The sequence below is a fragment of the Macaca nemestrina genome, chromosome 18 (genome assembly GCF_043159975.1).
Source record: "Macaca nemestrina isolate mMacNem1 chromosome 18, mMacNem.hap1, whole genome shotgun sequence".
Classification (NCBI taxonomy): Eukaryota; Metazoa; Chordata; class Mammalia; order Primates; family Cercopithecidae; genus Macaca; species Macaca nemestrina.
This window is the reverse complement of record NC_092142.1, coordinates 55239204-55253205: the sequence shown is the minus strand read 5'-3', so window position 1 is coordinate 55253205 and position 14002 is coordinate 55239204. Positions and strand designations below refer to the sequence as shown.

General features: G+C 45.1%; 1 protein-coding gene and 1 long non-coding RNA gene across 13 annotated transcripts in view; one reads left to right on the top strand and one right to left on the bottom strand.

Annotated features, from left to right (window-relative positions):
• The window catches only part of LOC105494072 (G protein subunit alpha o1), a 166755-nt gene extending 163627 nt beyond the window's left edge, over positions 1 to 3128 (bottom strand). The window contains exons 1-2 of one of the 2 annotated variants that reach the window (XM_011762177.3): positions 2183 to 3128; positions 1920 to 1962 (exon numbers count right to left, since the gene is read on the bottom strand). In XM_011762177.3, coding sequence (XP_011760479.1) covers positions 1920 to 1962; positions 2183 to 2300 — 161 coding nt within the window. In that variant the 5' untranslated portion in view covers positions 2301 to 3128. The remainder of the gene's footprint in view (positions 1 to 1919; positions 1963 to 2182) is intronic. The other variant, XM_011762176.3, reaches the window with a different exon arrangement.
• Positions 9 to 14002, top strand: part of LOC139359884 (uncharacterized) — a 209466-nt gene continuing 195472 nt past the window's right edge. For 3 of the 11 annotated variants that reach the window (XR_011616488.1, XR_011616485.1, XR_011616482.1), the window contains exon 1: positions 9 to 1993. This is a non-coding gene — a long non-coding RNA (uncharacterized lncRNA). Of the gene's footprint in view, positions 1994 to 3392; positions 5041 to 14002 lie in introns of those variants that run through there. The other 8 variants (XR_011616486.1, XR_011616479.1, XR_011616481.1 and 5 more) reach the window with 6 other exon arrangements.

Genomic DNA, 14002 nt, shown 5'->3' with positions numbered 1-14002 from the left:
GCCGAACTGAGCCCCATCGACTTTTCCGGCCTCGGCTGGGCGCTGTCCACCACTTGCAACGCCTGAAACCTCATCCAGCTCAGGTGGCTGGGGCTTCTACCGGGCTGAGTCAGCCACTGCTGATTACAGACTTCTGAAGTTTTAAAACGTCCCCCCTCGAGAGAAAGGGGTGGCGCGGCTTGCATTTACAGATCTGCAAGGGCTCCAGACAGATGCAACATGCACCTTGTTGCAAAGAGCAATTCCCGAGGCCCCGCCTCCCCATCAATTTGGGTTGCACAAGCTCAAGAGAAGCCCCAAGCTAAATTACCCTTGGCTCAGAAGGGTGCGGCGAGCCAAGGGGGCCTCTGCGAAGAAAGCCCCAGGGAGCTCTCGAACAAAAATAAGAACATGTCAAGCAGATGGGAAAATTGTCTCCGAGTCACTACTCCCTACCATCATGGCGCCGCCTAGAACCCGCTTGTCATGCCTGTTACACATGCAAGATTTTCTGCATCTTGGTTCTGAAACCGCAAGCGTGCTTCGTCTCCCACTCCCATTCCCACCTTCCCACGAAAGGGGTTTTTATTTTCCATTGTTTCCCTACGCGATGCAATTACTTCGGCTATTCTGTCAAGTTGAAAAATAATCATTTTTGTTTACTGCACAGCAACCCCTAATTAGGAGCTATGTGTGCACGAAGGTGTCACAGCAAAGCGACGTGGAATCTTCGCTAAACGGTCTTAACGAACTCTCCGTCTCGAACTGACAGGCCAACTGAAGTTGGAGGCCCGGAGGGCGCACACCCCTTCGCTGCCGGCCACCCCCTCCCCAAGCAAAGCTGCCTGTGGGCTCACCAGGAACTGCCGAGTGGATAGCGCAAGAAGCGAGCCTGCAAGTGGAAAGGAGGGGCAAGGCTCCTTATTGAGAAAGTGTGGAAGGGAAGGAATATCCCATTTTGTTTTAATTTTCAACCATCACTCAAATCCACCCCCAGTTAATTAGGAGGGGAAACTGATAGCTAAGGCAGAAGGGGGCGGCGGCAAGTGGGGCCTGAAATCCGCATTGTGGGTAGATTACATGGAACACGGCCTATGCAGAGTGTAAAAAAATACATTGATAAAGGCCACGGAGCGAACGAAAACTGCGGGTGTCAGGACAGCAATGCTGGGAGGGTGGGGAGGAGAGGAGCTGGGAGCAGTAAGGGGCGGACATTCAGCCTCACAGGCAGCTTCCCTCCCCCTTCCACCTCTACCTTGGATAAAACTGTGCCCGTCACGTACGCTTGGAAACCCACTTCTTCCCCTAGCACACGACCCCTCCCCTAACCCTGGCCCTCTTTTTCTGGGGCCGGGGGGGTGCGAGGGTATGTAGAAACCACAGCCTCCAATTCAGCACCAAATGCATGAACAGCAGACGCTTGATCCTCCACCCCAGTCTAGGGCTGGGTCCCCTCCATGTTAGCCAAGTTCAAAATCACTGCCCCAGGAGAAGAGCAGGGGAAGTGGGATTACGGACCTCGGGGGATACGGAGGTATGGAGGGAAGAGGAGAGAGAAATAGAGACAGAATGAAACAGAGACACAGACAGAAATGGAGGCAGTGAGACACAAAAAATATTCCACAAGCAAGAGTAATGATCATAATCATGCCAATAATGTGATGTTCTGATCAATATGGCGGACACTGTCATTCATACAACTACAGGCGCTCCCCTTCCCCCTCCCAAAAAACACCCACCCAGGAGTTGGGGTGGAGGACCCAGAACCAACGTAGGGAGTGGGGGAGGGGAGTCAAATATAGGGGTGTGTGTGTGTATGTGTGTGTGTGCACGAATTAAAAAACAGGCCTGGAGAGCAATGTGGAGTAAGCAAGGTAATAAAAACGATTTTAAAAATTACTCTTATTAAAAGTACAAATCCCAGTGCCACAGGGACTTACTTCATCTGCTTCACAATGGTGCTTTTTCCTGATTCTCCAGCCCCTGTTGGGACACAGACAGTGGGGAAAAACTGGTGAGTGTCAGCTTAAGGGAACAGGGGGAGGGGGGACTAAGGCATGCGAGGGGGTGGGCGATCCTGGGCACATGGTGGTGCCAACTTGGGGACCAGGTCTCCCGGGCGCGGGTGGGGTGGGGGAGCTGGCGGCAGGGGGTGCGGAGTGGCCGGGGTCGGGGGGATGGGGGTAGCAGCGGCGGTCCTTACCCAGCAGGAGTAATTTCACGTCTTTGGCGGCGCTGATGCCATCCTCTTTGAGGTTTTTCTCAATCGCCTTGCTCCGCTCGAGGGCGGCTCTCTCCTCTGCGCTCAGAGTACATCCCATGGTGGCCCCTTCCCTGCCACAGCCCGCACGACTCGGCTGGCACGGCTCCCCGGCTCGGAGCGCCCCCCACCCCCCCAGAGAGCAGAGCCTGGGCTCAAGGGGGGAAAATCACGATATCCTCTCCTGGGCTGGAAACAAAAATGTCGGGAAACCAGAACCCCCCAAAAAGCCAGCCGCTAACAAGATTCCAGCAGCGGAGACTCGCGGCAGCTGGCGGGGGTCTGGGGTTGTCGAACCGAGTGTGGCCGGGGTCTGGGGCTCCGCAGCCGAGGGAGGAGGCGCCCGCGGGCCGAGGAGGCGCGGGCTGCAGGCACTGAGGCTTGTGCACGACCCAAAATAAATAAAATAATAGTCGAGGCTGGAGCCGCAGCCGGAGCCGACGGAGGGTGGGGTGGGGGGCAGGGTGGGTCCTGCTGCCGCGGCTGCCGGAGGAGGAGGAGGCGGCGGCGGAGGAGGAGGAGGTGGAGGAGGCGGCGGCGGCGGCGCGGGATGTGAAGGGAGTGAGTTAGGGGGTGCTGCTAGTGCATGTGCATCGCCGCTCTTCAGCCGTCGGTGCGTCCGCGGCGCCTTCGCCGACCCCCGCGCGCAGGGCAGGGCTGGGCAGGGGGCCGGGCCGGGGGGCAGGTCTCTAGCGGGAGGCGGCGTCGCTGTCTCCCAGAGCTCGCATCGCTCGGTGAGCCTACCGGAGAGAGAGGGAGAGCGCCAGGGAGCCGCGACCAGCCGGGAGCTCGAGGGAGAGGGAGAGAGAGAGAGGCAGGGAGGGAGGGGAAAAAAATGGGAGAGGGAACGAGCGCGCGCGCGCCAGGGACCGGGCGGGGAGAGGAGGCGAGTGCAGCGCGCGAGTGCGCCAGCGGCTCTGCGCACCCGGCTCCGCGGGCCGCCCGCTGACGTCAGCAGGGCCGCGCGCCGGGCCCCCGGGACGGGAAAGGCGCGGGGCGGGGGAGGCGCGCGCCGGGGTTCGCGTCAGCCGTCGGCGGCGCGCACACGCGCTCGCGGAGCGGCCTGCCCCTCCCCACAGAGCCCTCCCAGCCAGCGGCTCCCCCGGGTGGGCGCGTGCGGGGCTGGCGGGGGCGGGGCGTGGGGCCGGGCGCGCGCCGGGGCGTCCCACCCCGCCTCCGCCCCCGCCCCCGCCCCCGCCCCAAGCGCCGGCGGCGCGGACCTCCTTGTCAATGGGAGCGCGGGACCGGGCTGCCGGCACGGCGGTCAGGTGGGCCCCCCAGCTCGCTGCCAGCGCGGCCTCTGTCCCTCTCCGGCCGGCTCTCCATCTTGTCGCCCGCAGCCCGCCTTGTCAGTGGCTCTGCAGCCGCTGGGGCCGCAGAGCCGAGGCCGGGTTACCTCAGGAAACGCGATGTGGTAGTGGGTCGGCATAAACCCTCCCGCCCCAGAATTCGCCTTGGGGGCATGAGGACAGATTCGGCCTTTTCGCTTCCTGTGTCCACATTTATTGAGCACTTAGTATGTGGGAGCCGAGGCTGTAAGGAGAGGAACGGAGCGGGCGGAGAAAAGCCAGGGCCTTTTCTCCGGGAGCCGCTGCCTCCAGGGCCATCGCCGACCCTGCTCCGAGATCCCAGCCGCCGCTCTCCGTGCAGGAGGGGTGCCCACCCTTGGGGAGGCCTGGGTGCCCTGAGCGGAGGGACAGGGCTTCAAGCGACTGGGAGTTTCCAGCAAACCCCTGATCCCTGAGCAGTTTATTTTAAAAGCTTTTGCAAATGTTGGACGGTTTAGCTTGGTGGAGGCCGTCTTTGCACTAAATTCTCTTGTCCTCCCCCTTCGAAACACACAAAATGAATTTTGAATAGATTCTTGGATGAGAGATTTTCTTCCTTTTTTCATCTTCTGAAACATTTTCCCCTCATTTCTTCTAAAAAAACCCAGAAACCCGGGTCAGTTACTCGGTGTACAGCTAGTCAAATACTGAGAAAACCAGTCGATATTTGCCAAAGATTGGGCATGTTCTGGGTGGTCTCAGATTTTGAAGAAACAAATTTTTTACTGCACAAAATAGTTTTACAATCAGTTCCATCAGACAGCCCCAGGGGCTCTCCTAGGGAAAGGGGCCAATAGGCAAGGTTGCATGGGGATAAGAGAGGCAAGCGGCCAGTGGAAAACGTTTTTTTTTTTTTTCCTAACAGTTGGGCATTTCTGTGGCTCTGAAAGCAAACTTGTTTGTTTCATTTCAACCATAGAAAAAAAAAACACTTCTGTTTTGGAAATGTAACCCAGCATAAAAATACATTTGCAATGGGGAAAAAGAAGGCAGTTTAGGGCCACCCAGAAGAAAATATTTTTTCCCCTGATTTTTTTTTTTTTTAATTTGGTATTTCCCAGTGTGGGTTTGCCTCATTTTACAAATAGCTGCCTATGTCAAGTTGTGGGTATGTGATTTAAATATTTTAATTTGAATCACATTTTACATAGTCTAGGAAACTGACAAAGGAATCCTATAGAGAATTGTTTTCTAAAGTGAATAACTGCTTCTCTATCTACCCGCCCCCCTCATTCTTCTTTTCTGTGCGTGTTTTTTGGGGAATGTTAGGGGATAAATCTGGTTTGGCTTAACTAAAACGCAGCCTTTCAAATCCAAAACAGAGAGCTTAGGTACCCAACATTCTATAGAATGTGTTATTTCCTCAAGAGGTTGCTAGGAACAGTTATGTAGATCTACCAGGTGCAGGGAAGCACTCTACATCCTCACCCAGGTCCTGTATCCCTGCAAGACTGCATTGGAAAGACTGAAGAGGTAAGAATATAACTATTTCATTTCGAATGCTGGGTCACATTTCACGTTTCCGTGCTCTTTCTTTGAAGTAATTTTTAATTTAAAATCTTAGGCTCTTGGATTATTCGGGTTTGTATGGTTAAATGAAACTATCATTGACCTTAGGTGTATTTATTTCTTCTTGGTATCAGAGCTAGTATGATGGAGGCACAAACCTGTTTTGTGTTTTTCTTTACTTATTAAGCACCTACCTACCACGTACAGGGTAACTGTTCTAGGGGCTATAGATGTTGTATTTCAGGTTTGTCTACTCAGTTTTCTTTTTCTGGGTCACTTTGCATCTTTATCGCTGGGCTTCGTAAAAGACTAATAATAATCCGCTTCATCTGTATAGTGCTTTACAGCTTACAGAGCACTTTTACAAAAATTATCTCATGTGATCCTCCCACATAAACCTCAGTTAAGCACATGGCGTGGGAAGCATCATGTCTGAGTGCAAAGAACCTGGACCATGAATACAGATCAACCTGGGTACCCATTTTATAGCTGAAGAAGCTGAGCCGCTAACTGTTTAGGGTCACGAACAGTTATTCTTCTTACTACTACCTGTAAGTAGTAAGCCAGTGCTCATTTCACATGTTTGTGGACTATCTGAGAAACAGCATGCTATATATACATATAAAGTGTGCTTCCTTGACTTACAGAAAGCGTACAACCCCAGAACCCACTCATATTCAGGTTTCCCCAGAGGACATGAGGATAAGAATCTCTCAGTTCTCTGTGAAGTATTAGTAATTAGATAATACCACAAGTGTTTAATTGTTCACAATTAATTCCTGTGGGAATGAGGAAATTACTATCCTAACATCAGCAGCGGGAGATGCTTAGACCAAAGACAGATTCCATTTGGTTTTATATGATCCTCAGAATTTTATTTCTCGGATTATTGCTGATGTCCAGAGAATAACTCTCCCTCCAACCTCAGCCATTCCCTTTGCTGCACACATATACCATTCAGCGTATTTTTAATTTTAAAAATAGGTAATTAGAGTATTTTATATACTCTCTAAAATGAACAACAGCAGAACCTACATTAAGTTGCTTTTTCCTGCTTGTAACTCCTAGATCTCGAGGGCAATTCATTATATCAATGAGATTCCCCAGTTCTGACTTACAGAATGTGGGCTCTGATTAGGTAAACTGAATTCCCCTATTTTTTCCCTTTTAATACTTTACTTAAATATAAAATTACTTTGATTATTTAAATATGTATGCACTGGCACTCTACTATGTTTAATATATTGATTTAGACATGAAGACAGGTTGGGATGTCACGAGCTTGGAATCTTGAAATCTTGAAAGTTCTGGAATGTTTTCTCAAAACAGTTTACATTAGAGTTAGCTGGGGTGCTTGTTAAAAATTCAGTTATCCATCTTACTTTTACTAACTCAGACTCTTCAGCCGTTTGCATTGATAGCTACTCCCCAGGTGATTTTTCTGTGTACAAAGTGTTGGTCTTATACAGAATCCATATGTGCCAGTTAATTCTAAGAACTTACTTTCTTAAAGCCCAGATATCTCACATGTTTATAAATTCAACATTTTTTTTATGTTTACTAGTTTTTTTGTATTTCTGTCAAAGGGTATAAAAACTATGAAAATTACTCTTCCTTATGAATACTACTCTAACGGGAAGAAAATAGGTGAAAATATGTGGTTCATAATCTAAATGAAACTAAATATCCGGTGAATTAGTCATATTATTATTATTATTATTATTATTATTATTTGAGATGGAGTGCCACTCTGTTGCCCAGACTGGAGTGCAGTGGTGCAATCTTGGCTCACAGGAACTTCTGCCTCCCAGGTTCAAGTGATTCTCATGCCCCAGCCTCATGAGTAGCTGGGATTACAGGTGAGCGCCACCATGCCCAGCTACTTTTTTTTTTGTATTTTTGGTAGAGACAGGGTTTTACCATGTTGGCCGGGCTGGTCTCCAACTCCTGACCTCAAGTGATTCGCCAGCCTCAGCTTCCCAAAGTGCTGGGATTATAGGCGTGAGCCAATGCGTGCAGTGAATTAGGCATTTTAGGGAGAATGGTAGGTCACTAGAAATTTTGGATTTCTGCACTAAGTGTTTCTGTTATAACTCACAATCCAACTTAGTGGTGAATATGATTTAGAAGAATGTCTGGTTTTGGCTAATAGATGACTTCTTTTTTTTCCCAGTTTGTATCTGGCATTAATGAGGGAAGGTGCTGATCAATTTTTTTATGTATCTAAAAGACGAGCCCTCTATTCAGCATTTCCGTAACTCATATTTGTGCACATCTCTCAGACCTACCAGAGTGGTGGTTCTCAAACGTTGTGCACAAGAATTACCCAAGATGCTTTTTAAAGAGCAGATTTCTGGGTTTAATCCCTAGAATTTCTGAATCAATAAGTCTGAGGCGAAGGTTAGGAATCTTCATTTTTACATTCATACCTTCTCCCCAAGTACTCAGGTACTTTGGGAAAACATTAGTAGACTGTAAACTCCTTTTAGGGGACAAAGTTGTCTTATTACCCCAAAGATCAAGGATGGCCCACTGCCCGCAGGTCATCAGTTTCAATATTTGTTAACTAAATTCACCAGTCAGTAGGCAAGAGTTAAATCAGACAATATAACAAAGCTCTTCCCACCTCTGAGACTTTTTAATTTTTTTAGTGGAATTTTTTTTACTTGATTATTCTAGAAAATGCTTAAGATTAGATGAGTTCTAAAAGATAATAGTTTGTCTTCAAGTAAGGTTCTGGAAAATGAAATGATACGGATTTTAAACAAACGAATGGGAGGTTTATTGGCCTATGCCAGCTTGTGAGAAGAGTGTTTGCCAGATGTTTTTGACATTCCCATCAGAAAATTTTTTGCTCAATTTTGTGTCCCATTTTGTTATTTTGTAGATTTCATGAAAAAATTAGTTTTCTTCTTTATAATTTTAGGGATAAGAGATGTCACAAGAAGAAATACAGGTTTTGTGTACTTTTAAGTGAAGGGATTTTCATGAAGGAGCAGATTAAGGTTTATAGGTAATTGAATTGAGCTCTTAAGTTATTGAAGTCCATTATGTGGTCACGGTTGACAACATAATTTGTTGAGTGTTCTTTGATGGTTCAAGAACCCCAAAGAGGGTGTGCTTTGTGATTTTTTTTTTTTCAATTTAGGATAGCTAGAGAATCCCACGGGGATGCCTTTGGCTTGAATAGAGTGGAAAGTTGGAGGGGGCCAGGACTAGTGCTTTCACATTGACAATAAAATGGACCAAGAGCTGAAATTGAGGTCGGAAGCTTGGCTTAATATGAAAGCGTTACCTAAAGTCATGGGTTCCAACTGGAATTTTCTTGGAAAACTTTTCATTAGAAACTAAGATTCTTACTTGTTTTGATGGGAATAATAGTCCTTTTCAACCTACCTGGGCTGGAGTTGATAGATAAGATTAGCAGGAACATATTTGTAAAATATTTATTTAATACTTATTATATCCTCCAGAAGACAGGAGCTTTCCTGACACAAAGGTTGCTTGCATTATTTATCGTATTTTCTATCTTCATAGAGCCTTTCACACATGCAGCTCAAACACATTTTAGACTTTATCTCATTAGTCTTCTGTAAGCTTCAAGGTCCAAAGTCTTATTACTGCCTTGCTTTTTACAGATAGAACTATTTTTGTTTGTTCCTGTCAGTTATATTTGTGAGAGTAAAAAGTAGGTGAATTTTATGTGAATCCAGTTAAAACCAATTGAATTGGCTATAATAAGTATAATTGGGGGAGGAGAGGCTATCAATTAGTTCAAATTTAGAAGTGCGTTGAGAGTGTTTGGCCAGACTAGACTGAATTAATTTTGTGACCTGTCTGCATTCTCTAAAGTACATGTGGTTTGAGGTGTTCCCAAAGTCTGCCAAGTACCAAGATCGAGGCGTTCCAGTCGTATAACATGGTTCTTTAGATGAGCTGACATTTAGGCATGTTATCTATTCTCCAAAGGCCTGCAAAGCCCTGACCTCTGTGGCAGAGAAAAACATTTTTATGAAATTCCTATGTGTGTGATGGAGCACATCTATAAAACTAAAAGAGGACAATTCAGTGAGAGATACATTTTCAACCAGGCACCTATCTCGTAGGACTTTTACCTAGAATCATTTAGAAGTTGAAGTAAAAAGAAATGAACTGTATCGATTTTCCTCTCAAGTAGTCCCTGAAGTCCACTGTCTTTCCCCCGGCCATTGTAGTCATTGGAGAGGTCTAAGAGGAAAGAACTCTGAATTAGTTACATCCAATATAAATGAAAAACAGCATTGTTTCTAATGACTACAGAGATGACATATACAGGTCTTAATAAAAACACTGAAAGCAATGGCTTAACCATGACTCTGAAATTAATGAGGTCGATGCCCAAAGGCAATCATAAAAAAAAAATCAGTGGTGGGATTGAGAGGTGGGGTGAATGAGGCAATGAAAGAAGAAGGGTAGATTTGGAGATTGGTCACTTTGATCATTCTTTTTTTGATTCTGTAACCTCTGCTTCTGTTCTAGGAAGGAAGTGATACCAATCATTTTGTTCCTTTTCTTGCCTCCCCTGCCTCTGCTCTATTCATATACTTGGCTTTATCCCCCCATAAACATTTCCACAGCAAGAAATAGTGATAAGAATGATATTTTTACTATAATTATCTTCATTTATTTAATTCATGAGTGTCTTCCATATTTATTGTATGCTTACCATGTGCCAGACACTATGTTAGATGGTGGGAATATACTGTTGAATAAACACACATGGTCCTCTGCCATCATGCAGAGGCATATGGTCTCAGACTTGTGAATTGTAATAATCTCTCATATATTATTTAATTAAATCCTTTTAACAGCTATTTCAAATAGCCAGGATTCCCGTTTTTCATTGCATGCACAATGAAATTAAGCTTAGAGGAGTTCAAGTGATTTACCTAAGATCACATAGCTCATAAATGGAATAATCAGGATGGACACCTTAATTTTCTGAATTCCAAGACAGTGCTCTTTCTGCCACATCATGCCACTTCCCAAAGATCCAAGGTTCATCTCAGTTGCTTTTTTAAATAGCACAGGCACCAATTATGCTATTCATATTTTAGTGGGCTTTTACTTTACTCAGTAATCCTTCTTCTACTTTGTTGGATATTATTGATCATCATAATGAACTTTACCCAAGAAACGTACAATCCCATGATATCTATTCCAATAAATCATTCCTAGCTTTTACAACAGAATAGATTATCTTTGTAGTGCATATTTATCAGAATATTCTCCGTATTTTGCAGCATCCACTCCCTCAAAGGTGAAAACCAGAAATTGGCAGTAGATAATATGCAACTATTAAATATGTTGTGAAGCTTCAGTTTCAATAGGTTTGGACAAATAATAAATGAAAGTAATTTTCAAAACTGAAGGGAAGTAATACCAAGAAAGGCAGCAGAGTGAAAAGAACACTGGACAGAAAGAAGAGACAAGACTTTTAGTCTCTGGCCAACTTTGGGAGACTTAATTCACTTTCCAGGCCTCAGTTTCCTCAATCAAGAAATTGGATTTTAGGCACCTTTTATCCGTAATTCTAAATCCGAGTTGCGAGGACAGAGAACCTGGAGGACCGACATTGGGGAGACTACAGAATCCAGAGCTCCAGAGGGCAAAGCAAGAAAACGTTACAAATATATTTATTCAATCCTTGAATCTGAATATATCTGTTCCACTGTCAAAATGATTCCCTTTACTTTTTTCCTCCCTTTAAGTCAAGCATGAATTTTTCATATTTTGTATGGTGTTTGCTTTAGAAATATAACACCTTGTAAACGTAACAAGCCAATAGTATGAAAAGACTATGGATTGACTTTGATTTTCGCACTTAGAAGTGACACCACTCCTAGATATACTGGAATTTTTTTTTTAGCCTGTCATGAAAGGTTTCTGCAGATAGCCCTGTGTCCTTTTCAGCACAGCAGGCAGATAATGGCTCCTAATCATCACCCAATTGATTTTGACAATATTTCTTTGTGAGTGAGTAGGATGATTGGGGAACATCCCAGGGGGCTGGGAAAGTATAGCTAAGGGAGTCACTAAGTCCAGGAGTGAGACAGCCAGTGGTAACTAAAGGGGCAGATGAGCTTAACAAGGGATTTACCTTTTCTCACAGCCTCCACTAGATCTTTGCACTCCTGCCTTTCCTGTGATTTTCTCTGGTATGGCTCTAACAGTTCTCCTGATTCTTCACTTCCTACCAATCACTCAACTATCTAATATTAGTTGCTATTACTTGCTGAAAGGGTGTCATTGAGGGGATGGAGGAATTCAGCATGATGCTTTCATAACCTTAGAGATACCAGTGGCTCTAAGCATGAGGAACCAAGGATTTATGAATTTATCCAATTGTCAGTTAAAAATTAAGGTTTTTAGAAATCGGTGGAGAGGATATCGGAACTCCAATCAAATAACATAGAAGAATACATCTTTGCTCTTCATTGAAAGTCTGGTTCATGGGCTGGGTATGGTGGCTCATGCCTATAATCCCAGCACTCTGGGAGGCCAAGGCAGATGGATCACCTGAGGTCAGGACTTTGAGACCATCCTGGCCAACATGGTGAAACCCCATCTCTACTAAAAAAAATACAAAAAACATTTAGCTGGGCATGGTGGCAGGCGCCTGTAATCCCAGCTACTCTGGAGGCTGAGGCAGGATAATTGCTTGAACCCAGGAGGCAGAGGTTGCAGTGAGCTGAGATCACACCATTGCACTCCAGCCTGGTGACAAGAGCAAGACGTCATCTTAAGGAAATAAAAGACAGTCTGGTTCATGAATGTATATTTATATGTTTTAGGTTAAAACAAAATGTTCAATGTATGTATATAAAAAACTTTAAAAGTTTTTTCTTTTCCTTTTTTTTTTTTTTTTTTTTTTGAGTCAGGATCTCACTCTATTGCCCTGGCTGGAGAGCCAGTGGTGCGATCTTGCCTCCCTGCAACCTCCACCTTCTGACTCAAGTGATCCTCCCACCTCAGGCCCCCAAAGTAGCTGGGGTCGCAGGGGCAAGCCACCATGCCAGACTAATTTTTGTTATTTTTTGTAGAGACAGGGTTTCACCATATTGCTTAGGCTGCTCTCAAACTCCTGAGCTCAAACAATCCACCCGCCTTGGCCTCCCAAATACTAGGATTACAGGTGTGAGCCACTGTACCCAGTCGAAAAAGGCTTTTTTTTTTTTTTTTAAAACTACAAAAGTAATCTGCTATTTTAAAGAAAATCAGAATTGCACAGAGAACATCTGGGTTCCCTGGCCTAGAGGACTAAGCTGAGACATTTCAGAATTTCTTAAGGGTGAAGATAACTTGCTGTTGGCTCCAGAATCTAGCTCCAGCTGCCTCCTACCTCCTTTAGGGAGCTACTCTATTTAGGAATCAACTTCTTTTACATCTAACTACTATCATTGTAAGTACTTTGGAAAACTACCATCACTCCTGTGACAACATCCTGAGGCTTACATCTTAAACAGAATTCAGGTAGGGCATGGGAAGTTGAGCCAGGTAGGTCTTTTCTAGGCTTTTCAGCAGGGCCACTTAGCTCCCTAGGGCAGGCTAACCCTTGGCACAGGTCCTGGACTAATCCAGGCCATAAGCAAGAAAATCCAAACGCTTCTGGGTGGTTGAGCATCACATCAGTCTCTGTGCTGATCCTTTTTGAGCTTACCCTGGCCCTATGGAGTAGGCAATTGCCTTGGTGCTTGTGACTAGTTCTAGTAATAAGCCTCTTTTAGATTCTGTGTGTCTGCCTTTGACCCTGCTTTTAGATTGGGGTTCTACCTTGATTCCTTCAACCTCATTGAAATTAGAAGCCAATTCCTAAACCAAAGTCTGCATGACTAGATTCTTATTACAAGCTGCTGTATCTCTGATGCCGATCATCTATCTGTCTGTTTGGAACTTTGCCTATTGTCAATGCATGACTCCCTACACGTCTCTTTACTTTTGGATATCTGCCTGTTGACATCATGGTGCCTTCCTCTCCCCTCTATAATAACCTACAATAATCCTTTGCTTACTATCAGACTCCCTTCACACCATGATTAAGGCCTAACAGACGTCTATAGCATGAATCCCACATATTTGGATTTTGGGTGCCTACACATTTGGAGTTTTGGTGCCTGTCATATGAACCTGCTATCTTGCCTAGTCCCAGTGGGATTGCCTATAGTCATTCTCAAACCTTAATGTTCATAAAAATCCCCAAATGTGCTTATTAAAAATGCAGGTTCCTGGGTTCCATCCTTAGATGTTGTGATTCAGTAACTTTGAAGTAGGCCTTAGAAATCTGCATTTGAACATGTCCCTCCAGATAATTTTGAGATACCTTGGGAAAACCACATTTTGAGAAACCTAGTCTCTGGAGCTTGATCCTTATCAGGGCCATTCCATCCCCAGCCAAACTTGATTTTGACAGATCATGGGAAAACTACTTTTCCATGAGAAATTTCTGAATATCATAATATTGCTACACTTTAGAATATTATTTTGTTCGTATTTTTCTGCTCACTGGATTGGGGAAACTTTATAGAGGTTATAATGCCCAGCTAGATGCACTCTGGCTAGTAGTTCATTCAAGTACATCAGAATTTTAAGAGTTCAGATTTTGCCTCGTGATTTGGGCCCTGCTGTCTCTAAGGTAAAGATAACATAGTAACTTAGAAATGCATGAATCAGTGATATCTCCATCAGTGGCCTATATTTTAGGACAATGGAGGAAGGTATCTTCTTCCTCTTGGATCTGGATTCATGCTTAAATATTGGCTTCACCAATGTGCCTATGTATGCCATTTTAGGTGTAACATATAGTCATGTATATATAGATATAAAGAGAAAGGAACTCTGGAGACAGGAGGAGCCCAACTATAACTACTCTTTGTTGCAGGGTGGTGGC